The following is a 27,101-nucleotide window of genomic DNA, read 5'->3' as shown; positions in this document are numbered from 1 at the left end:
ACGCAAACCTATGGCACGCCATTTTACTATTTAATAGGCTGATTTTTATCGAGAAAAAAATTAATTAATCATTTTTTTTCAATCAGAAATTTTATATTTTTTATTTTATATTTTGTAAAATAAATCTTAGTAAAAGAGAGATTGATATAAGATAAGATGAGAAAAGAGAGATGAGAATTAAAATTATGATGATAACATAATAAAAATGTATTATTATTATGTATCATCATAATAATAATGTATTATTATTATGTATCATCATAATAATAATACATTATTATTTACCACAAATAATAATACATTATGCATAATGTATTATTATTATGATGATACATAATAATAAATCAATTAATTTTATTTGAATTAGATTAAAAAAAAATGATTGAATTAAAATTATGTACATAATGGAAATAGAGAATTAAAATTATGTACATAATAAAAATGATTGAATTAAAATTATGTACATAATGGAAATATATGGCACGCCGTTTTACTATTTAATATGAATTAAAATTATGTACATAATAAAAATGATTGAATTAAAATTATGTACATAATGAAAATGATTATTATTATGATGATAACATAATAATAATGTATTATTATTACGATCATTTTTTTTTCGGACATTAAATAGTAAAATGGCGTGCCATACAAACCTAACAGGTTATTTTTGACGGTTTGATGTTCATATGAACTTTTTAATGTTTTGTTATGAAGATTAAATTCCAAAAGTTATGGACTCGATATTTTTAAATACACTGTATATTCATTCAATTTATATGAAAAGTACACAAAGTATTATGTATTATCGGAAATAGGAAATGATCGATATAATAATTAATAAATAATATAAAGTGAGAGTAATTATTTTATTTGTAATATTAATTAATGTAAAAGTGTTACTACCAACCATCTGATATATTCATTCCTGATTTGTTAGTCACTGTTTGTGGTTTATTTATACAGGAATATTTGTACAACGCGGATGTTTCGTTCGTTCTGAGAACATCATATGTTGTTACATGCTTGCACGAGGTTTAGATTTCATATGAAAAGTATGTAAATAAAAATAAACATTCATCATAAAAAAATATTTTGTTCGTATAATAATTACTACGTAATTGAAATAGATAATTAATCATCAAACATCGGAAATTTCATAAATTGGATTGAGTTTAAGGTTTTTTTTTTGTTTGTTAATTTTATAATATTAATTGTTGAAATCGGAAACTTTGTAATTGGCGAATTAATTTTATCGATTCTAAGTAGCTTCGTACAATGAAAAGTAAAATTTGTTGAAATTGATATCATGGTCAATTTCATAATATCCGAATTAATTCCGAAGTAGTCGGAGAAACAAAACACTAATTAACCATAAATATACTAAATTCACAATTCGGTTAATAGTCATGAAAACGATTCCAAACTTGTTACACAGGGATTTTTGGGGTCGCTGAACACTAATATCGCGTCAGAATTGGCCTTCGAGGTATCCGATGTCCTGTATCAACGGTATCCTTTCGTTATATAATCGGTCCAAACTCGTTACTCGGGGGTTTTTTGGGTCGCTGAACACGAATATTGCGACAAAATTGATCTACGAGGTATCCCGAGTACCAGGTACCTCTTGTTTACCATGAGCAGCAAGCAAAACCCCCCGAGTAACAAGTTTGGAATCATTTTCATCACTATTAACCGAATTGTGAGAAATTAAAAATTGCATATTTATAATTTCTTATAAACCAATTTAGATGACAAAACTTCCTGACGTTCTAGCGCATTCAAATGTGACTTACTGTTCAAATTTTTCGCACTTCAATACATCGTTTCTGCTACTAAAAATGTTACTATTAACGACGAATTAAAACGGAGATCGAAATTTAATAAGTAATAAGTATAGAAAATTTTTTTGAGAAAAATTTATTTTTCTGTATATGATTTTTGGAAATTATATGTTTTGAAACAAATTTTAACGAAAGGCTTTTAGAAAAAATTACTTCAATAATACTTGCTCTTTCTGGAGTTAAATGCGCCCGGGATGACCGTACTTTCAGCTAGGGGATAAAGTTATCTTTAAAATTGTTTTAAATTGTCTTTAAAATCAGCAATTTGCATCGTTTAACTCAATCGCTCTCATGTGCCCAAACGTACTTCACCCCTACTTAAATTCTATAATCAGTCGTCTTAAAATCAAATTTTTGTGACGATATACATATGTAATAAAATTATGTGATATGAGTATTCTAGAAATATAACCAGATATTGTGAATCTGAAATCATTATCAGTTCGATAAGGTCCATAACAAGTAAACAAGAGTAAATGTATTAATCATTACATCCGCGACTAAAATATAACAAAAAGGCGTATAATAATAATATAACAGTCTCGACTGTAATATTCTGTTATGTCTTGTATTAATGTGTTGTGTACATCGAATATAGTGACGCCGCACTATGTCGCGCGTCGTTATGAGTAATACCATTTTATTTTACCAGTGCTTATAGTGATAGAAAAAATCATGCAATTTGCAATATCAAGAGGGTCTAGTCATGTTTACTTTACAAGCTCTATTTTTAGCTTCATTTAATTTTTCGAATAAAAACTTCTAAGAATAGGGTATTCCACTATTTTTGAAAAAGTACTTCAAAATGTTGATTTTGCTAATAAAAAGCCACCAAAAATTTATTTCGGAAAAATACACACGCTTTCTTGCCAAAAACTTAAATTAAATTTTAAAACTTTTTTAAACTGTCAAAAATACGGGCATCCAATTTGATGACGTAATATGGGTATCATTATACGAAATAACACAAATAAGTTTGACAGATATATTCATAGACATCTGATTATAATAAATATAAATACTTATTATCTATGGATATATTATACCCAGCTGTCTACACTGAACTAACTGATGGTCTATGACTCATACCGCTATTACATCACAGCAATTTTTTTAAAACCGTTTTTTTTAACTCCGCGTCTGATGTTATTCTAATTTCGACAAGCAAAGCAATATCCGAAATCGTCGTCTTAAAATACACTCTCGATAACATGTTGTCAGCTCTTGTATCATTACACAAACTAGAAATTTCTAGAATAAATGTCAAATTAAGACGTGTGAATTTCTCCAAAATACGTTACGTAAATCTCTTAAAAGCTAATAAACAGACGTTACGCATTAACTATGTATACAATTTTTATTAAATTTGATTTAATAAACCGTTCAGTTGGCTTATAATACGTGACAATTATCACATAATTAAATTATTTGCATATTAAAATTTTTACGAATTTTTTATGTTTTGATTCATATTAATAATGAAATTTAATAAACAAAGCACGTTACGAGCACTGATTATTATTATTATTATTTGATTTTTAAATAGTGATTATTTTAATGAAGAGGCCTCAATATCTAAATAATATAATTAAATTATTTTTACTTGAATCATCATATGTCTAAGGACTGTAGTATTCGACAGTCATTTCAGAACGACTGAAAATTGAGAGACCGTTGTTAAGATTGCGTAGCAACTCTTTCGTCTTTGAAAATTATCACACCCGGAGATTTCTCTTTCAGAGACCCTGGAAAATTTTCAACTGCGAGTCATCAAACTTCAAATTGATGAAGAATAAATTATTCAGTTGAAGAAATTGAATAATAAATTATAGTTTTAAAAAAAAAAAAAAAAAAAAAAAAACATTTTATTGCACTAAAAAATGAGAAATAACTTTAATCTATATATATAAAAAGAGTGTTTGTTTGTATGTCCCCGATTTTCCCTAAAACTAACCATTGACCTTCGGTAGGGGATTATGTCATTGGGTAGCCCTTAGGCTCCCATTGTGAATAAGGGAGTTTGGTGGGGGTGGAATTAAAATGATCTAGGAATTCATAGAAAATAGATTTAAAAAATAGTTCTAATAATTTTCAATAGATGGCGCCACTGTCAATAGTACAATTTTCACTAGATGGCGCTACTGGCGCAAATGTCTTTCGATTTTTTATTTCTAATAATTTTCAATAGATGGCGCCACTGTCAATAGTACAATTTTCACTAGATGGCGCTACTGGCGCAAATGTCTTTCGATTTTTCTCGAACATTCTGGAATGTTCTATGGATTTCTATCGAATTTTCTAGAACTTTCTCGAATATTCTCGAATGTTGTATGGATTTTTATTGAATTTTATCAAACTTTCTCGAACAATCTGGAATGTTCCATGGGTTTCTGTCGAATTTTCTAGAATTTTCTCGAACATTCTGGAATGTTCTATGGATTTCTATCGAATTTTCTAGAATTTTCAATAATTAATTCAGTCAATTGTTGGTTTTTACTTGTTTAAACTAATTTACTTTCTTATTGTTTACTCTTGCTAAATTAAAGATTGTGTACTCTTTAGATAACAAAAAAAGAATAAAAAAAACCTATTAACGTGGATGGCTTTTGATCTAACGACCCTCCGCATGAGGAGCAGGCATCTTAACCTGCTTAACCTCATACGCAGGTTAAATTTTATCCCAAGCAGTATCAATGAAAATACAACTCGAAGCTGTCTAAACTTCCGTTGCAGTTTTGAAAATTTTGTAAATTAAAAAAAAAATATTTACCCATATATTTTCTCCAGAAAGATCAAAAAGAAAATACTTTCTCTCCCCGCCCCTATACTTTAAGAATCTTCAACAAAAATTTATTCGATTTTCAGATCTCGCATGATGAATATTTTACTCAAGTTTACATTGAATTTTAAACAAGTTATATGTATGAATGAACGATGAAAATAATAATTTTTCAAAGATCTCACGCTTATAAAAATATCCTTGAATACGACAATAATTACATATTTTAACATTATTATTATTACTACATAATATCAATACTACTTGTGTTCACAAAGAATTTAATACAGCAAGTGGGTAGGATTCTCAAATCATTGCAAAATAGTGTGTAGTATACATTTTATATACACATACAAGTCAATGGTATTATTCTACTTTATTTATTTATTTATTATTATTACTATTATATACTTCAAGCGCGGATGTAGAAAACTTTTTGGAGGGTGCTTATCACAATATGAACTTGAGATAAAGTTTCCAGCGGCGAATTTAAGGAAAAAGGTCCAGTGGGAAAAATCTATAACCTTCTTGATGCTCTTTCAAACAAATTAGCCAATTTATTCCTTTTTAAGTCTTTCTTAATGAACTTAGTACCCCATTGCCCCCCCCCTTTTTGTCTTCGTAAATGCACTTCGGGTCCCCTTGCGATGCGCTACTTCGATAGCCCAGTGGGCAATTGCTCCTTAGCCTTTCTTAAATCCGCCACTGGAAGTTTCATACTTAATTTTAGTTGACTACTGACCCTGGAGATTCGTTGTACTTTCAAAAAACCTGAATAGTTATTTTTGAACTTGAACGACAAGTTTCCGAGATATTAGATAAAACAGCTTCGGGATATCGCTGATCATATGCAATTTTGGCATACATCTCGGAAACTACATGTTCAACGATCTAATAAACTCCATTTTTATATTTTCTCGGCCAAAATTACTCTAAAAATGATTTTTGTCTAATTCGGAGGCAAAAAAAACTGTCCAAATTTTTTTACGTATTTTTAAGTGGTTTAAACAAATCGAAAAAAGTTTATGTTTCGCAATGCTGCAAGTTATTTGCAAATAGGGTATTATCGTTAGTCAAAAACAAATTATGAAATTTGAAAAAAGTTAAAATTTATGTAAAAATATACTTAAATATTCTGATTTCGAGTCAAAAAAGCACATTTTTCTTTGAAAATATTAAAATTAAAAATCGTAATTTTTAAATTGTATATCACGTGACCTAAAACGCGGGCAACCTCTGCTGTGATGTCATATCAGTATGAGTCATAGTCCATAAGTTAGTTCAGTGTAGACAGCTGAGTATAATATATCCATAGATAATAAGTATTTATATTTATTATAATCAGATGTCTATGAGTATATCTGACAAACTTATTTTTGTTATTTCGTATAGTGATACCTATATTACGTCATCAAATTGGATGCCCGCGTTTTTGACAGTTTAAAAAAGGTTTAAAATTTAATTTAAGTTTTTGGCAAGAAAGCGTGTGTATTATTCCGAAATAAATTTTTGGGGGCTTTTTATTAGCAAAATCAACATTTTGAAGTACTTTTTCAAAAATAGTAGAATACCCTAACAATAATATCTCAAAATAGTTTATTTCCTTAATTGTGAAGAGGGCACTTGAATCGACTGCCATCCTTAAGATCCGCGCTTACTTATTATTATTACACTTTATTAAGTAAATGGCATTGACTACATACATAACCTCATAATACACTAAAATAATACTCAAAATAAGACCATAATAATATTTACTTATTAGTTTTGTAATTAGTAATGTTTTAATAATAATTATAATTAAATTTATACTTTCATTTTATTTTATTTTATTTTTTTTAAATAATTATTATTTAATCATTTTTTATGCGGTGTTTTATTTAAACTGTCTACAATCTTTTAATTTTTGCTTCATTATTATTGAGTCGCTGCAACACGATCGCGCTCTACGGTTTAATTAAGTAAATTACAGATGGTTAGCGGTAGATATATAGTGAAGCAGTTTCGTAATCGTAAAATCAGTATAACGTATCTTACGAACGGTAAAAAGGACCATAAAAACCAGAGTACGGGATTTTGATATTTTTAAATAAACCAAATTTTTAAATTTTTTGACATATTTACGCTTGAAGCTTTTTTTCTGTTAAATTTTTCTCAGAATTTTCGATATTTACAGATGATATTTGAAAAGTTACAAATTTTGCGTATTTTTCGAGACCCCTTTCGGATTGGTATTGTATCTTACTTATATATAATATTATTTTATGAAAGGGATCAAAAAAAAAAATTCGGGTAACCACCGAGTATCTCATTATTGGATTCGATGCAAAAAAAAATCTTTGACGAAGACTAAAGAAAAATTGAAATACTTTTTGTGCAGTACTCGAACTTTTTGTAGCTTAAAAATATATCAAACAAATTTTAGTACTCCTGATACCCGAAGCGATAACTTTGTAGCTAAGCTGCAAGGACGGTATCTCATTTGATCGTTTTCAAAATAACTACATGGTAGAAAATCTGGCGATGCTTGGTCAGACCTGACAATTCAAAGAAAATTTACTGGAAGCAACGGATAAATCTAAGATTAAGTAAAGATAAATCTAAGTCTTCAGTAAATTAGCAGCTGGTATACGGCTTTAAGGTAATTTTTTAGTTGGTTTTCGGATTCGTCTCTCGATTGAAGTTAAGATTGGTTAAAAAAGCATTCATGTTTAAGTTATTTTCTTTGTTACGTTTTTTAGTATTTACAACTTTTGTTCAAAATAAAAATAATCTTTTAATTATAGTACACGGATCTTCTTGATATTTTGTATAGAGTCATAATTGTTAATTGCGAACAACTTTTCTTAGTAACATTTTGTCGACTTATAAAAAGGAACGGCAGTTTACCAAAAAGAAAGATAGTGATTCTAAATTTTTTGCTACCCTGTACATTATTTAGAAGTTTAAAATATTCCTACATACTTTTCAGAATAAGCCAAATTTTTTGTAAAGAATGAGTTTTTAAAAAAAATGCAAAATAAGAAAATTTACAAGTGTAGTTACCTCTATCCGTTGACACACTGTATATTTTAGTTAGTGAATATTTTTAAGTTATAAATCCTAATTTGTATTTTAAAAATAACTGACTACAATACTAGTAATCACTTTAATTAATTTTTTAATTTCAATTATTATTATATGAATCATTGCATGATTTTTTTAAATCTAAAATGGTTGTGGCCTATATTTTACCTACAATAACAAGGTAGAGTTCCTCCTGTTTGAATCTTCCCATCTGAATTTTGCATTTGATACTCAATTATCTCTTCCTAATGAATTAACAAAAGAGTGAATGTCTGTCAAATTTAAGCCCACAGGAGTAATTAGAAACAGTGCTTCCCTTATAAGAATTTTCATAAATTCTTGATTTCTAGAGGATTTCTAAAGGAGTATACATTTATCAATGACAATGTATGTTGATGGGCACCCAGACTATATTTAATACAAATCACATTTTTTTTCTACAATTATTAAGTTAAAAAATGTGATTCATTTCAATTGAATTTCCTGAATAAATAACGCACAAACAAACGCAGACACAGACAGACGGACGATACATACATATTATTATACAAACAATCAAAATTATTGTACTCCTAATTTGTTTTTTTAAATTTGATTCCAACACATCAAATTACAATGTGATTTATTATCAGTTATTATTATGCTACAAAATACACAAGCAAGTCCTATATTGTACGTAATTCATGATTTTAATTTAGTCACATGATATCCGAATCAAATTTTTTCGGTTGATTTTGATTAAGCTATTTGCTTTCTTTAAAAAAAAAAGGTATGTGGATTTTTATCCTCTAATAACTGACAAAGATCATTAAAAAGTAAATAAAATACTTTAAAATAAACAGGGGGATGGAGATACAATTTATGGACATCTGTTCAAAGTTATTAGACATACTTCTTACAAAAAAATTAATTTGTGCTTTGCTATATTATTGTCCAGTTTCATACAAATCCATTGAGTAGTTTTTGCATGAAAGTGTAACAAACAAACAAACATCCTTCTCATTTATAATATATATAAGGATTTAAGGATTAAAATGTTTTTTAAAAGGCTCACATCTTTGAATTGGCACCACTCTTTTGTTAACCCCGACCTAAAAAAAAGGTGTTATAAATTTGACCGCTATGTATGTGTGTGTGTCTGCCTGTCTGTCTGTGGCATCATAGCGCCTATACCGATTTTGATTTTTTTGATTTTGTTTAAAAGGTAATTTAATGGAGAGTGTACTAAACTATGTTTCAAGTGCGAATTTAAGGTTTCGTACCTGCAAATTTAAAAATTGGCGAAGATCTTACAAATCGACTCAGTTTGGAAAAAGCTTTAAGGAGAAAGGAAATTTAATGGAGAGTGTTCTTAGATATGTTTAAATGCGAGTTTAGGGTTCCATACCCAAAAAATTGTATTTAGTTTGATTTTCCATTTCATAATTATTAAATTCACGCCAGTATATTCTGCAAAATTCCTTTATTAGAATCTTAAAATTCAATGGAATTTTCCAATTTTACAAATTCCTCGCTACCCCGTTTCAGGGAATCAGGTTTACACGTATATTTCATAGAAGGTAGTAATTTCTATACATTCTAAAATTTTTGCTGGTATTTAAAACGACTCAAAAGTAGTATTTTAATGAGTAATTATGGAACAATTAAGTAAATAGAAAAACGCAATTTTCGATTTTGATAAGTAAAGAATTTGAAATGAATTCCTAAGAAATTCTCTATAATCACTAACGACTACGAGTATTTCGAAAATTTAATAAATTGTATATGAGCAAGAAATATGACTAGAGTTTTTTCTATATGCAGTTCTAGAAAATACAATCTGTTCATTAAAATTTGAATATATTCAAATTTTATATTTATTTTAGGTATTTATTGATTAGTCATGTAATTATTCTCTCTAAAACAATTTTTTTTATCATTTTTGTTGACAGTCATATTTGTTTATGTTAAATATTAATTATTGTTTTTAAAAATGATTAACAAAAATCGTTTATAATTTTAATTAAGGTTGTTGGGGCGCACAAAAAAAAACCACATAAAATTTTGACAAATTGTTATTAAACATGTTGACAATAGGGTATTCCACTATTTTTGAAAGAGTACTTCAAAATGTTGATTTTGCTAATAAAAAGCCACCAAAAATTTATTTCGGAAAAATACACACGTTTTCTTGCCAAAAACTTAAATTAAATTTTAAACTATCAAAAACGCGGGCATCCCATTTGATGACGTAATATGGGTATCACTATACGAAATAACACAAATAAGTTTGACAGATATATTCATAGACATCTGATTATAATAAATATAAATACTTACTGTGTATGTATATATTATATCCAGCTGTCTACACTGAACTAACTGATGGTCTATGACTCATACCGCTATGACATCACAGCAGGGCTTACCCGCGTTTTAGGTCACGTGATATATAGTTTAAAAATTACGATTTTTAATTTTAATATTTTAAAAGAAAAATGTGCGTTTATGACTTGAAATCAGAATATTTAAGTATATTTTTACATAAATTTTAACTTTTTTCAAATTTCATGATTTATTTTTGACTAACGATAATACCCTATTAAATTTAAAAAAGTGAAAATGAAGCAATTTCTTTGGAAAATAAGTTACCGAAAATTAACACATTAGTTCTTAACACGTTTCGAGTATAAAATAAAAATGTTTTAAAATAAAAAAATAATTAACTAACCTGTTAATTTCTTTACGTTGTTCCACAATATCCGTCATTTCAACAGTTTGAAATAATTGCATTTCCACTTCATGACCAAACACACCACCTGGTATTTTTCTTAAAAACTTTTTTAAAACACTTGCTATTGTGTACACACTAAAATTGTCCATATTTACAAGACGTCCGGTTTGAAGAAAATGTATTAATTTCTTCATAGCACCTTGATGTCCAGGCGCACGAAACACATCTTTCCTTACGGGTGCCTCTTTGTTTAATTTTAATATCAATACCTGTAAATTAATAAAAAACATAAATTGACAAAAAAATTTCATAGAAGTGCATTAATAAATTTTTATTATATTTTGCTTACTTATAGTAGTTCGAATACTTTTTATATTAATAACAAGTGAAAACAAACAATTGACCGAGTTAATTGTTGAGATACTATGTATAGATAGTGTTGCTTACGCAATCGTCCGTTTTCTTACGTCATCTAAGTAAAAAAAGATAGCCACTCTTAGATAGCCCCACATACATATGTCACACAGATATAGTTGGTATTCCCATATAATGCTTTGTAAAACCCTCACCCGAAATGAGCTATTACGGCTATTTACAATAGGCGATAGCCCCCTGATAAGTCGAACAAAAAACTAAAATGTGCAGAATTTGTTACATATGCTCAGGGCTGCATTTTACCACTTGTCAAACAATTTTGTGGAAACATTAATCCACGGACATTTTTTTAGTCAACCCCAAGTTTGATCTGCGGTTACTTTTTTTTGGTACATGGAAGACTGCCAGCTAGCATGGGGTCCTGTGAAATGCGGGGCTCTAGCCAGTTGTCTACAATTCTACAATTTTTGCAGTATTTAACTTTTTACAGTTAACACATGTAGTTTTCAAGCTGTTTGTATGAAATTAATTTTTGATTTTCTATTTTTCAACTTTCCACATAACAGCAACATCCACCGAAAGAAATGAGCTCAAAATCTTTATTGCTTTAGCTCTTTATAAATTTTCAAATTCTGCATGAAGGTCGAAAGTTAAACTTAGGTCCATCGGGACAAATTTGTAAGGTCAATTATTTCAAATTTTGCATTCAACACGAGTTTATATTTAGCTTTAACTTGGAGAATTTTTACGGAATCAAAATTTCTCAATTCCTCGACTATATTATAAAATTAAAAATTTTGCTAATTTCTGTACGAAAAGAAATTTTTTCAAATAAATTAATGACTTAAAAAACAAATTTTTGAAATATACACAAATTGTCACCATGTGTTTTTTTTCTAAAAACAAGTTATATGGGTAAATGCAAAATCAATAAAGCGGGTCAAAACAGTCAGGTATAAAACATATGAGAATTATATTTTTATTTTTTTTAAATTTAATTTCTCTAATAAAACGAAACCATAAGTGAAAAGAAGAATAAACCATCTCAAACATTGTCATCTCTATTAATCAAACATTTTTTTTTTTTGAAAGTGGATCCTATTAGAATATGTTTTAAATTTTTTGAAAGTAAAAATTTGTGGAAATTCACAATATATGCAGCCACTAATTAATTAAAACATAAACTACGGAAATTTGGTTTTTTAAAATATCTAATTTACATGAATGGCATTAATTAAGTAATCTATATTTTTAATGTTAATTGATTGTAATTTTTAAATAAAAGGAGCCTGCACAGATTAAATGGGAAAGACCATTCTGTCATAATTAGTTGATTTAGTAAAAGTCCTTTCTTATTCTTAACATTCTGATCAAAAGTGTCAATGAACTTTAACCTAACTTTTTAAATGAACACAGTATTTAACGTATTTGATATCAGGGTTAAAATATATGATGATGACAAGACTTCGCAACGTTTTCGAGATTTTATATTATGACGGCTTAATTTCGGATAATTATTTCTTTATTGAACTTAGGTGGAAGAGTGAAGTAGGCAGAATCGTCTCTACCCGGAGGTGCAAAGAGTGCATGGCACCCGGACGTAGGGTCTCGGTTTTTGGGTTAACAAAATGCACCTAATGCAGCTCGATACAATCGCCCTGCGACTTGCGATGTAAAGCCAATTTAGATCTTATTAATACATCCAAAAATTAAATTTATATTCTAACAAACAGTCGCGATAATTCAAAGAGAGCTTGCAGTTCCAAATTAGTGAGAGCACACTACTATCTAGACCCCAAAATACAAAAGTTATGCATTGCCGAGTGGTGCTTTTGGCCAAGAGGTGGTAGCCACTCTTCTTAGGTTTCGTAATAGGGGTAGTAACCACCTCCCTAGAAGAGATTATTACTACCCCCTTAGTCAAAAGCACCACTCGACACCATCTATATAACCTTTAATCTATAGAATGAAATAAGCTTAATCCCAAATTTAAATCAAAATCGGTGCTATAGGTCAAAATTAAGAGATTTCGTCTCTATTTCTTCTCGTATACAGGAGTATAAGATCGCAACCATTTTCTTAACTCTAATAAAGAATGGTCAAAGACTTGTAAAGAAAAAAAGCGATGTTTTATATTATTACAACAATAAAATAATTGAATATAAAATCCAAAAATCAATTTGACTGTCAAAAAATTTGAGTCACAGAACGTACGCGCTTTGCACTCCAAAAATCGCAAATATTTGAGGGATTCATTAGCTTAAGAAACCACATGAATGAATCAAATCGAAATAATTTTTACAGTTGGAACAATTGGGCCATTGGTTTTGGTGCCTCAACGCCATCAGCCAATATTTTATTCCGGTTATCAGATAGACCTCTTTAAATTTTACGTTAGATAAAAGTTAATATAAGTGACGAATTTTTATTTTAAAGGTGATTTTATTTTCATCGCAAATTATACAATTTTTTTAAAATGATTCATCAGTAAGACACCTTATTAAGTCTTAAGAACAATTTATTCGAATTAGGGATCACAAACAAATATAAAAATATAAAACTTTAAAATTGAAAAGCCTTTCATGTACAAAATGTCTAGGATTAGATTTCCGTTGAGACTCAATAATATTTTGTAAAAACAGTTTAATTAATAGTCATTGTTAGTCTTGTTATTTGAAATTTCGTTAACGGTTTGAAAATAAAATTAAGAAGTGGGGGTCAAGAATTTATTAACAATTAGATTTATAAGCCAACCGTTTTAGCTCAACAATACGCCCAAATACGTTATGGGGTAAAATCGCCATTATCATTTTGGAAAAAAACATGTGTAACAGATAAACCTAAGGAAAATAAACTGTCACCCATCTAAAATCTTTCCGGGTGAAACCTATTTTCTGTTTGAATAGCCGCACACTAAGTTTAATGTTTCATCGCTAAACAGCTTTTATTGAATTTATTTGAATTTAATTGATAATTAAATTAGAAAATTTGTGAATGAATGTTTTCTTAAATACCCTTGCATTAGCCCCAAAATTATTTACAAAACATTTAAATTTAAAGGGTAAGTTAAAATGACTCCCACAGAGTTTTTTACTTGAAAGAACTATCAAAATTAAAAAACAATATTTGAATGACATACCAAAAGTGGCCCCGGAATATCATTTTTACAAACTTCTTCTAACGGTACACCAAATTTCACTTTCTCCAAACGTCTTGGATATGGTCCTGAAGGATGTCCACAACTTGTAACAACATTACTAAATGTGGCCGCTCGCCTATGCATTCTTGCAGCCCAACTGGTCATTTCCCTGATCAACCAGCTGGAAGTATCCTAATAATTTAGGTACTTCGATTCACAAATAAAATTATTTTTAAAAATTGTTTGCCCAACCGACGACAATCGAGAGGAGCAATTCAAAACTGAATGTTATTCATCGAACCATAACCCAACTTTCACATTTAAATACAAAATAATAAATTTATTATTTACAAAACAAAACACATTTTTCACATACTTTTTTTTTTAAATAAAAATTTTTTTTAATAAAATATTAAACATTTTTTTTTTAATGATTATAAAATTTGGCACAACATTGTTGTTTTTTTTTTTAACTAACATAAACGCCACACCTTGTCAAGAAGCATTTTTATTCGACACTGTGGGTATGAGCGTTTAAAAATCAATGAACCAGCTTGGTGGGATACATAGCCTTTTTGTTTACATTCTAAAAAACAAACTCTAGTACATTATTGTAAAAAACTTTTTATTCTTATTCTAACATTTGCATGTTTAACACGCGACAAAACTGCATACAATGAATATTAAATGTACATATTATTAATATTTTATAATGTAATTAATTCAATTGCCACTTTATTTAAATGACTTTAAATTTAAAAGTCTCCACAACATGACTTTGTTTTGGTAGTTTGGTATTGGACACACAAACGGCAGAGAGCGTTCGTGATAACGAATATTTGAAAAAAAAAATCATACAATATTTTACAGTAGGGTTCGATGAAAAAGAAATGAAGTTAAAGAATACTTGAAATTTTTTAACGAAAAATGGGAACTTAAATCCTAAGTCCGTAAATAGTGTATAGAAAGGCCTATCCTTTTTGCTTCCACTGAATCCAAAATTCCATAGAAACAAAGTAATAGACAGTTGACAGTTCAAAGTATCATATTTTGAATTTAGAAAAACGGCAGCATCGACCATTTTAGACACTTGATGAAATAAAATACGGCGGCCGTGCCCGGAAACAATATGGCCGCTTATTCGCTCCGAGCGTGAATTTCGTTTCCATGACAACGATACACTACTTTAATTATAGAATTAATGGATGCATATATAATTGTGTGGATTGCATTGAAAACTTACATTTAAAATTTAATATTCTTGTTTCACAAATTTAAATAAATAATTACGATAATTAACATTTGAAAAATAATATTTGTACAATTTGATTTCTTATTTTCACAATTTTTAATGCATTAAGTTTAATTAATTAGTGTTTTTCAATCATTTTAATTTGACAGTTTCTATATCATTAACATGTAAATAATTGCAAATTAGTCATAACAGCCCACTTTATCTCCAAAATTTTTCACTTAAAGCGCTGGCATCGATTTTATTATCCCTACCATGAAGTATGTAGAACAGGAGAACGATCGCTATAGAAAATATTGTCCCCAAAATATGTATAAAATAAGTGAGGCGCTGCGATCAATATGTAGTATCAATAAAAGCGGGCTGTTGTGCGCTAATTTCAAATGATATATCAATTTGTACATTATGCTAACTTCACAGATACTACTTCTTGTTGACAGCGCGACTGGTGGCTGAAAAATGAACTATAAATTCTACAAATTTTTAGGGACAGGTACGCTAATGCTTTAGTACATAGCGATCTTTCTCCTGTTCTACATACTTCATGATCCCTACCATGACTACGCACACAACGAATAGATAGTACAAATATCAACTTAAAGATGGCAATTTTAATGTTAACAACTCATTTTAATAAACGTTAGAATTATTAGGTATTAGCGAAAATACCAAATGTAGTAATGCCCACTTTACTTCCCAAAACTCCTATTATGGTGGATTGCATAAAAGGTTGATTAGAATACATTCCTGTTGAAATTATTCATCACTCAACCCTCGTAAGATTTGAAGGTTTGAAACCGTTGTCACTGGTCTACACTCCCTACAACCTACATTACTTTTTTATGAACTCACCGCCATTAAAAAAGTAATTAAAAGTTTGCAATTACTTAATGTAACCAATCAATATAGATAGGTACTACCAAGAAAAATAAACCCAACATAATTTAACCCACATGTTATATCGAGTTATGTTGGGTCTAATTATATAAGGTTGACCTTGAAAGTAGCATATAGACAAGTTTGATATATACTGTTTTTATATACAGACCTGTACAACGGTCTATTGCAGGCAGCCCAAAATAAATCGATTTAGCTAAACTTACCTTGATAAAAAATTGTTACTTTTAGGTGGTTTAATCCAAACTGAGTTGAAGTGATTTACGAAACTCAATAGAACACCGAAAAAAATCCAAAAATTATTTTTAAATGGACACAAAACAAATATAGAAAGATAAAGCTTTAAAGTTTTTTAGGCGTTTTGCAATGGGTTATCGTTAGCATCCATATTGTGTTTCCTAACTTTTGAGCCTTACACAAAAACAAAAATTAATGAATTATTTTCGGTAACTAATTCTAACTCAACTGTGATTGTTCTATAGCAAATAAATTAATTTATCTGTTTTATCTAATCATATATTATCTTTCTGTCTAATCTAAGTAATTATTTTAATATTTACAAAAAAAAAATTAAATAATCAAAAAAAAAAAAAAATTATTATTCGTTTTTATTATAATCGCAGACAAAAGATATTGGATGCTAAATATTTATTTACTCACCATACGGTAAACATTGATTTTTAAGATTAAAATTTATAGTACGTTTATCTCTTTAATGATAAACCGAACAAAAAATTGGGAAAAAAATTTTTTCCATATTTTTTTAATTATTTTAAATAGTTTCGTGGTTTACTGAATGAGAGGTACCGTACCTACCTACTCAAAATTTCGTTATGCAATTATATCTTATATTGTTATCAGTAATAAATTTTATGCGTTCCAGACTGATCTGCACTCTTATAAAGCTATATTCGCAAGAAATTGAACTTGAACTTTCGCAAGAAAGTTATCAACAATATGAATATGCCTTACAATGGTCCTGGTCAAAAAATATTCCTGTCATACATGCGTTTTTTAAAAGCGAACCAATTCTCCATGAAGTTAGCACCCCCATTATCTTATCATAGAAAAAATATATTAAACAGTCCAGCCAGATACTGTTTCTAATTAATCTTTCCAATGTTTGAATGTTTAATTTGGTTTTAAAACGCTTCCTCTATGTTACTATTCTTTGTTATTAGAAAGTAGTAATAACTAAGTAACTATCATCATTGATCAGATTTAGATGTGACCTAAGATTTTCACCCCTGTTTCTCATCGGAAATTTTCTAATACAATATTTGAACCGGAAGGCCAATAAACAGGAGTACTAAGAAATTCTATTCTACCCTTAAACTCTGAAAATATCACTCCTAGGATAAAAATAAAATATGAGCTTTTTGTGAACTTTTATCTTCTTTAATTTTGTATAGAATTAGATTTTCTGTAATATTGATGGTTACCGAGATATAAACAACGAAAACTTTTAAATAGCTCATCAACCTCGAGCTGTTATACTATATCTTTCCAAAAAAAAAAGAAGCATTTTTAAATCTCTTTAATTTGTCGTGTAATTTAACTAGACCATATAGAGTAAAAATTAGAAAGCTAAGAAGGTTTAAGGTAGTTGTGGCCATGTTGGGCCACGCAAGCAAAATCTTAAGAAATCTTGACTGGGTTGCTGGGATAGAACTACCTTAATTTGAATACATAAAATACCAATAAGGCAATAACTTAATTGAATAATGGTGAAATTATTAAAAACCTTGTGGTAATAATGAAAATTTTCAATTTTTTCAGAGCTTACTCGGAAACTGTTGAATATATTATATGAATAAAAAAACATAAGAGGGATACCGGTGTTCCTAGCACCTAGACCAAGGAGTCCTCTGTGCTCTCCTTGAGAACTTGTCTTCCGAAACCAGACGTCTTCGAGTAAGAGTATAAATATAAATATTTAATCTTTTGAATGAATCTTCTGAACTAGTAATGATGTTAATTCCCAATTCTTAATAGCCCATTATATTCTTCCTCCACTTCTTCAGAAAAATTAGGATGTAACATTAAAAAAATAACAATAAAAAACATTATATTAAAAATGTACATTTATTGATTTTTATAAAAATATTGCAATACATTTTGCATTATTTTCCAAAAAAAAAAAAATTTAATAATTTAACAATTTATCATGGAAATCAAAACAATTCTCTCTAAATAATTCTATAATTTAGCTTGCCGTAGGTTTTGAGAATATTTAATTTCAAACGATAATATAATTTGTCTTCAATTCCATCAGAAAAATAATATTTGAACATATTATTATTACAAAAACAAATATTCTAGAACAGTAAAGATCGATTTAAAGGCATTATAATTCGAAAAAATTCGTATAAAGACAAGACCTTCAGAAAAAAGTATTTTTATTACCAGAAAATTAATGAAAAATTCTTTATGCCAATAAAGTTGGGGATAACACCCAATTTTGGAAACCTAAATCTGTCAGTAAACACTAAATACTTAATTTTGTCAAAAAATCTTTTTTTCTCGAGGTCTCGACTGGTGAATGACTTTTTCGAATAATATTCGTATTTTTACTACAATATTCATATTATGTAACAAAATTTAGAAAAAAAAAACATAATATTCTACATATATTTTTATAAATTCAAATTTTGAATAGAAAATTTATTTACAACAGATTTTAATTTGTATAAAAAATTATTAATATATTTTTTTTGTATACTATTTACACTTTAAAAGGCTAAAAATAAAATTTTTTTGCAAGTAATTTTTTTTAATCTAAAATAAAAATAGCAATAATAATTTATGCAAAAAAATCACATTTAATTCTGAAGAAAAAAAAATAAAAATTTTAACTTGCAAAAAAATTATTTAGGCACATTGTGATATTTTTTCCTAATATTAAAATTCAAAACTGGCAACATACTTCATTAAATTAACAATACATTGAATTTATTCACAATTATTTTAAAAGGACAAGTTTAACTATTAATAATTCCGGTTTATGACAATTAAATAATGTACATATCTAGAAACTGATATCGATGATTTATAATTTAAGAATTTAAGATGTCGATATGAATAAATTCACTAAATATTCAGTTACTTTAATCAGTTAGGGGTATAGTATTATCGGGGATTTTTACAGTAAGTTATTAAATTTTAAAATATCATCAACAATTTATTATTACGCCATAAGATTCACCTGGTGCAACTTAATTCAATTTTGTAATCAGTTGTTACTATAATTACTGAATACTTTAGAAACATCCGGACACGAACATATGTTTAAAATAAAAAGTACCTAGATATAAATCTCCAGTTATTTAATAATCACTGAAATTTAAAGGGACGTGTACAATATGGGGACAAAAGTTTATGAAATATTAATCTGACGTTATTTTAAGACACTTGTTTTTTGAAATCATAAATATTTTAAATATTTGAATTCTTAGAGACACTGGGAAGTCAACAATAATCAACAAATATTTTTAGGAGTTTCTCAAAACTATTATTTTCTTCACAAAATTTTTCAAAAGTTACTACAATAACCTCTAGCTTCCGAAAATTCTTAAGCAATTAACTATTGAAAATGTAATCTGTAATCTAGATTGTACAATCTTAAAATGTAAAAGAATCGTGAATAAATTCAATTTCAAAATAAATTATATTTTTAATGTAAATTATAAATGCGTTATGGCAAACAAAAAGGAATATTCGGATTCATTAAATTCGACATTTTTAATTAAAAATGTCACTAAATTATTTGTCAGAGAATAAAAAACAACGAAAAAGATACATTAAATAAAAGAAGATGCGATTTTGAAATTAAAATTTGTTCATTTTATAAATTACAGGTTGTAACAACAAATATGATTATTTTTAATTTTTGGATTCTAAACATAAAGCAGAAAAATTCTGAGAATGACCATGTTCAAACTTTCCTTTACGATCACATATCTCGAATTGTACAATAACGTTGATTAACGATAATAAAAAATTTTAACGTTCAATAATACATATTTATACCGGTAAATCACGACAAAATGATCACTCAGAGATAGTATTAAGTATCAAATGCCACCATGTTGTCTCAAATTACTCTTGAGGTACGGAATTTTTCAAAAAAAAAACCCTAATAGGTAAATACGGTATTAGGAGCAAAACATAAAACCATAATACTCTATATTTTTCGTGTGATACATTGAATCCAAAAATTAACAGTTAAGTAATTTGTTGTTACACCATTTTCTGTAAAATCATAAATATATAGTCTTGTTTTTCGACCCTGGTAAGTTAGTTTGTCATCATTTTAATTGATCATTGTATTAAAAATATAAAATAATATTTATCGCACACGATTTAAAACTAAAAACTTACTGTTATAATATTGCAAGGTTTGGTAAATAAAAAATGCCAAAATCTTTGAACACATAAAACGATTAAAAATTGATTTCAACTCTAAAAAAATTGTTCACTAAAATAAACTACTTAAAGGTCGGTTCAAACTTCGCGAACCATCAACAGCAAAGAAATGTACGCATGGTTAACTTAAATAAAAATGTGGTGAAATAATTTAAATTTAATTTGAGATGTCTTTTCACAAAAATAAGAAAAAAAGTTTATGGTTATATATCATAAAGAAAATTATGCTTACATAAAGTTTTTTTTCTTAATTTTGTGCAAGGAATCTTAAATTAATTTTTTTGCAACATTAATGATACAGTTTCTATATTGCTCTCCTGACGTTGACGTTTCGTTAAGCTTAAATCAATCTTAATTCTCTGAATGATTGCACTAAATACATTGATTCATAAGAACGTGACCCCATTTGATTTTGACACCTCGTATATCGTATGAATCAATGTATTAAAATAAAATTTACTATGAATCGTAGCCCCTAGGCGGCGAAGGTACAGGTGAAGGAGGTGGAGGAAATGGACTAAAATTAGTAGATGATCTAGAACTAGGTGAGGGTGGACAACTCTCTGTATGACAATGTGATCTAGGAGTTGGAGGTGGAGGAAATGGTTCATATCTTCCACGAATATGATAATTTGAATCACTTTCATCACAAACATCCGTAGAACAAGGTGTCGGCGGAGGAGGTTGATTAATTGTACGATAATGTCTATAAGGACGATATCGCGATACAGAACTATCAGCACGCGTGGATACAGCTGTGGTTGCAGGACTAGGAGGCGGATTTAATGTTTCCCGTGGATAGCACCCGGAACCATTTGTACTACTTGATGCGCCTGTAATATGACTTCGATCATAATTCGAGGTTAAACTTCCACTTAACATTGACATGCGTACACCACTTGATGTTTGTGTAGTTTGACGACTTTTTTTACTTGAATGAATATCAGTTTTGGATACTGAATGACCCGGTGGACTCAAAGGGTCCATTGCTTGATCGTAAGGTAGTTGATGTGGTTTTGATAATTTTATATGGCAATGATAAATTAACAACATTAATAAACTTAACGATACAATTCCAACGATTATCGCAATTATATATACAACATTGTTACCCGAATTAGAAATACTTTCTGTCTTTCGATAATCATGATTTGAACATAAAGCTTCTGATTCGTCAGCTCCATCCGCACAGTTCTCCCAACCATCACATAATTTATTCACTGAAATACAGACACCATTTGATGGACATTGAAAATCGCTTACTTTATCACAACATCGCGCTTCGTCGTTACCATCAGGGCAATGAGTTGTACCATCACAAACCCACATCTTGTCAATACACTGCCCAGATTGGCATTTAAATTGATTTTCCTCACAATCTGGACAACCATGTTCGTCAGAATCGTCAGGACAATCACTTTGGCCATCACAGCGCCAAGTGGCTGGTATACATTCTTTACTTGACGGTTGCGGACCAGCACACGTAAAGTATTCTGCTCCACAATCATGTTTTGCTAAACATGTCTGTTTGTTTACATGTAAAATTAAAGGTGGTGGACATGCACAAACTTCTTCTCGATTATCGGGACTCCAAATACACAAGTGAGAGCATTTTCCATTCGCATTTTTTATTGAGCATGTATGATTTTCATAAACTTCACGAGATACTGGACGAACAGCAATTAAATCGGTTAAATGTTGTGATTTTTGTGAAAGAATCGAGCCTAAATATTGTCCAGATAATTTATCAGCACGTTCAATTTGTTGTTTTTCTGAATCGATCCAATAAATATAGCTTCCAAGAACAGCTAATCCAGTAATTTGAATTTTTGGTGATGAATATAATTTTCGAATATTGGTTCCATTTAAATCTAAAAAAATATTGAGGATTATTTTATAATTTAATGGTTTTAATAACTCACTGAATAATGACGTATAATGCTTGTGAATTTTCCGAAATAACTGAACATATATTAACTTTTGCTTATAATATGCATTGGGAAAATTGAATTAGTAAATCGATTTTTGTAAAGAATTGATTGATTTGTTCCAGTTTGAAAATTTTTCTGTTACTTGTATTTTAATGACGAAATATGCAATTTAATCTGGTTAAGTTGCAGGAGCTCGAATTTTTCGTAAAGGGACAGTAATTTTTAAAATGTTACTTGATAAAAAAAAAGTTTTAATGATAGAAAACAAAAGCCTATAGATTTCCTAGATTGTCCGAGTTTTAAGACGCAGAAAGAAGCATTGTGCCAAAAATCAGCTTTGGACAGTACTAGACTTTTCTGGCGTCATGACTAAGACGTGAAACTAATGTATAATTGTATGAATTACCTGAAATATAAATCATTTTATCCAATGACCAATATACTCGATCTGAAACTGGATCCACAGTTAATGCAGTTGGTCCAACTAATCCTTTCGCTAATGCACGTTGCTCAGAACCATCAATTCGTGCACGACAAACTTGTTCTAATTCACCAACATCTATCCAAAATAATAAACGTTTTGTTGGATGCACAGCAATATGTCTAGGCTTCACACCATTTGCTTTCACCACAACGCCAACGGCCGAGCCATTATTTAATCGAGTCACATTTATCAAGTCGTCTTTTTCATCAGACCAAAATAGTAGTCGACCAATTGGATCCAATGCTAAATCGAAAGGTTGAAGCCCATCACGTACTACTGTGGAAGCATGCGTTCCATCGTCTAATGTACGTCGAATTGTTTTAAATTTCCCTTCAATCTATAAAACAAAATTTATTTAATATCTTACAACTTTGAAATATTTTAAAAGAAATTAAATATTTTTCAATCTTAAGGATGTACGAACACCAAGGCAATTTGAATTAAAAAGCTTGATTTTTTTTACATAAAGTTGTACTAAGTCTAAATCAAATCTGAAAATTTTAGGGGGAATTGAATTCATTTTAGATTGTTGCACAATAATCATTTTAATTAATACACACCCAATAGAAAAACTGAGTTACAGGATCATATTCAATAGCGGTAATTAATTTAGCTTGAAATGGTAATACAGCATCTGGACAATCCAAAGTATCTGGTAATAATCGACTCATCATATTTTTTTGGCTGAATATCAAATATTCTTCAGGAGCTAAAAAATACAACATTATTTTATTAAAAATATTCATTACATTGAATTACCTGAAAAACGTTCTATAAAATGAATAAATAAATCCAAAAAACTTGCCCTGTTGGGATTTTGTGAGTTATCTCATGGTTGAAATGCTAGAAAGGGGACAAAATATTTACATCTTTGAGTGCAAATTTTCGGAAAATATTCACGCTAGGAGAAAAGTCATTGAAAAAGTTAGTTTCATTTTTATTTTTATAGATGTTTCCAAAATACGAAAAGTCACGATCGTACGCGTTTGGGTTGCATTTAGTGGTACTAATAATAAAATTAAGGGATAATGTGTAATATTGAAATAATTCCTTTTTTCATCGTGAATGCCAAAAGTGCAAGTTATTTTGATTTAATTGTCTTATTTTTTCCAATTTCAGATAACTGCAAATTTTATTATCAATATTTTATTATTACCTATGCAAGAATTATTATTTGGATCAATTTTATAATGTGTAGGACATCCACATTCATGTTTCAAACTAGGTTTTCCCGCTCCAGATGGTACCGCAAAACACAAATGCTTACAATCCCCGTTATTTACTGCACATGTATTCCATTGGGTTTGTCGTGACGAATGGTATATTAATAAATCATCAACACGTTCGATATGATTTACAATTTTACTTCGATTCGTTCCATCATACTTATTTGCACCTTCTACATCTTTCGTGATTCGATCTGACCAAAAAATTTTCTCTTTATACAATGTTAAGCCAAATGGATCAAGAACATCCTGTGATACAATTGTACGCTCATCACGTCCCATGAAATCTGAACTTTTAATGGATTGTGATGTACGATCACCCCAAAAAATTCTTTCTGATTCATAATCTAAAGCCATGCCTTGGACGTTGCCTGCTTGATGAATTATTATTTTACGTTGTGTTCCGTCCATTGAAGCTCGAGTTATTCGATTTGCTTCACCTTGTTCTGACCAATAAATGAATCTGTAAAAAAATTATAAATTTTTTTTATAGTTTGGAACTTCATTTACAAGAAAAAAAAATGACTACTTCTAAATTTTATTTTATTTTTTAATTATTAAGGCTGTGGCACTATGTTCTAGTTATTTCAATTTTCCTTTGATTTCGAATTAATCGCGTCTTACTTTAAAGGTATCGATTAGGAATTTCTATTGAACATTTTCAACATTAATACTAAACGTTCTAACTTTTCATTCTAATTTTTCGGATTATAGATTTATTTGAAAATACTAACCCTCTGCCTGGATCCACAACAATGGTCGTCGGTGTGTCTAAATCTTTCCAAACTAAAGTTCGGCGACTTGATCCATCTAATCTTGCAACTTCTATCCGTCTCGCTTCGGCATTGGTCCAATAAACGTTATGGGCAACCCAATCGACGGCCATACCTTCTGGAGATCCAACACCTAATTCTAAAACTTTTTGAACATCTGAGCCATTTAAATACGCACGTGAAATCGAATGTGACTTGATATCAGTCCAATAAATTCGATTATTTTCGATATCAAAATCAAGTGATCTGCAAAAAATAATGTCGTTAAAACACCATTGAAACTTTTTCAAATCAAATTAACTTACTTTGGATTTTTCACTCCTGTCACCGGTATAATATCCGTATTTCCATTTTCAATACTAATTCGTCCTATGTTTTCTTTCCGAGCGAATAATAAAAAAACCTCGGGTATAACGCATGTTTTATTATCCTTGCCCAGTTCATGACCAATTTGACATGCACATGTGTAATCATGAGGCCGATTCAAACATAAATGCGAGCAACCTCCATTATTTTTGGCACAAGGATTTGTTCCATTTGGTTTTCCTAAATGTACAGCTTTTACGCCCATAATATTTGGTAATGGCTCTGAAATTACTTCACGATCTTTTCCAGTAACTTTGTGTACACGATCTATACTTCTTCGTTGCCAATCTGTCCAATATAAATAATCGCCTAATAAACTTAGTCCAAACATATGAGGTAAATTATCATTTGTTACAACTCTTCGATCTGTTCCATCCATATTTACAACTTCGATTTTGTCTTTATTCGCATCTCCCCAATATACTTTTGAACTAACTAAATCTAATGCTAACCCATTTGGCCAACCCAAATCTGTAGACACAATAACAATTCGCTCAGAACCATCCAAAGAAGATCGTTCAATTTTTGGATTTTTCTCTGCCCAATCTGTCCAAAATAGCCAACCATGAACTGGTGCAACAACAATTGCACGTGGTTCAGAAAGTGCTTCGTTAATAATAACTTTTCTGGAAGATCCATTTAATCTTGCCACTTCAATTCGATCATATCCACTATCAGTCCAATAAATATTTCGAGCGATCCAATCAACTGCAATGCCATCTGGATGATTTACTTCCGTAATTACAATATCTTGCTCTTCGCTTCCGTCCAATTTTGCTCGACGAATAGCCTTCAATTCATCATCCGTCCAATATAAAAAATTATCAACTGGATCAAAGTCTAAGGCAATCGTATGTTTGGTTTCTTTCAACGGTATTACAAATGCCGTATAATCGGGAGTATCCAAGGATATTCGACTATTAAATGTTCGTTGAGCAAATAATAGTATATTTTGAGCTTCTTCGTAACAAGTGTATTGATCTTTTAACAAAATCCCAGTAGGGCATGCACAATTATAATATGGTGGCTCAGCTGATAGTAAACATAAATGTGAGCACCCTCCATTATTCGTTTGACAAGGAGAAGATCCTTTAGGTTGTCCTCGCTGTGACCATACATGTATTGCCATTGGAGCATTATCACAGTGAAACACTTCACGACCCACAGGATTTGATACATTTTGTACGATATGTACAGACCATGATGACCAGTCGGTCCAATATACAGAATTATCGTAGTATGTTACACCAAATGGATAAAATATTTTATCACTAATCAATGTTTTTCGATTTTTACCATCGTAATCCATAACGGCAATAAAACGATATTTACCATCTAACCAATAAATTTGTTCTGTTTCGTAATCAACTGTCATACCATTTGGCCAGTAAATATTTTCGGAAACAATTACTTGTCGTGTTGTTTGATTACCATTCATTGAGGCACGTTCTATTTTTGGTACTTCACCCCAATCCGTCCAAAATAATAAACTGAAAATATTTTGAAATTAGTTATTGCACTTTTATAAGAAAATATATGATAAAATAATTAACCGACAAAAAACAAAACGGAAAAGTTTCTCAAGTCGACGAGTTTTTTTTTTATGTATGACCACCCATAACTTTTTTCAAAGTAGTCCGGTTTTGATAATTTTTATTTATTGGATTAAGGCATATTTCGAAGTTGATCCCATTTCTCACAGATTTTAATGCTGAGTTTTGTATTACAAAAATTTTTTGCAAAAAATTAAAAGACGAAAAATGTACAAAAAAGTGAAAAAAATAATTTTAATAAAGTACCAACTCAGATCAATAATTTCCTTGTGAGC

The 27,101-nt window shown here is 29.4% G+C and overlaps 2 protein-coding genes across 2 annotated transcripts in view; both read right to left on the bottom strand.

The window, feature by feature from the left end:
- LOC123298796 overlaps positions 1 to 14,283 on the bottom strand; it is a 46,386-nt gene extending 32,103 nt beyond the window's left edge. The window contains exons 1-2 of the mRNA XM_044880892.1: positions 13,920 to 14,283; positions 10,403 to 10,674 (exon numbers count right to left, since the gene is read on the bottom strand). Coding sequence (XP_044736827.1) covers positions 10,403 to 10,674; positions 13,920 to 14,084 — 437 coding nt within the window. The 5' untranslated portion in view covers positions 14,085 to 14,283. The remainder of the gene's footprint in view (positions 1 to 10,402; positions 10,675 to 13,919) is intronic.
- Positions 14,284 to 19,934: 5,651 nt separating this feature from the next.
- Positions 19,935 to 27,101, bottom strand: part of LOC123297320 (low-density lipoprotein receptor-related protein 6) — a 108,935-nt gene continuing 101,768 nt past the window's right edge. The window contains exons 4-9 of the mRNA XM_044878931.1: positions 25,213 to 26,763; positions 24,869 to 25,153; positions 24,065 to 24,597; positions 23,469 to 23,617; positions 22,831 to 23,245; positions 19,935 to 22,364 (exon numbers count right to left, since the gene is read on the bottom strand). Of these exons, the coding sequence (XP_044734866.1) occupies positions 20,953 to 22,364; positions 22,831 to 23,245; positions 23,469 to 23,617; positions 24,065 to 24,597; positions 24,869 to 25,153; positions 25,213 to 26,763 (4,345 nt within the window). The 3' untranslated portion in view covers positions 19,935 to 20,952. The remainder of the gene's footprint in view (positions 22,365 to 22,830; positions 23,246 to 23,468; positions 23,618 to 24,064; positions 24,598 to 24,868; positions 25,154 to 25,212; positions 26,764 to 27,101) is intronic.

This window comes from Chrysoperla carnea, chromosome 4 (assembly GCF_905475395.1).
Source record: "Chrysoperla carnea chromosome 4, inChrCarn1.1, whole genome shotgun sequence".
Lineage (NCBI taxonomy): Eukaryota > Metazoa > Arthropoda > Insecta > Neuroptera > Chrysopidae > Chrysoperla > Chrysoperla carnea.
The sequence above is the reverse complement of the archived record's forward strand: the minus strand, read 5'-3'. Positions and strand labels throughout refer to the sequence as shown.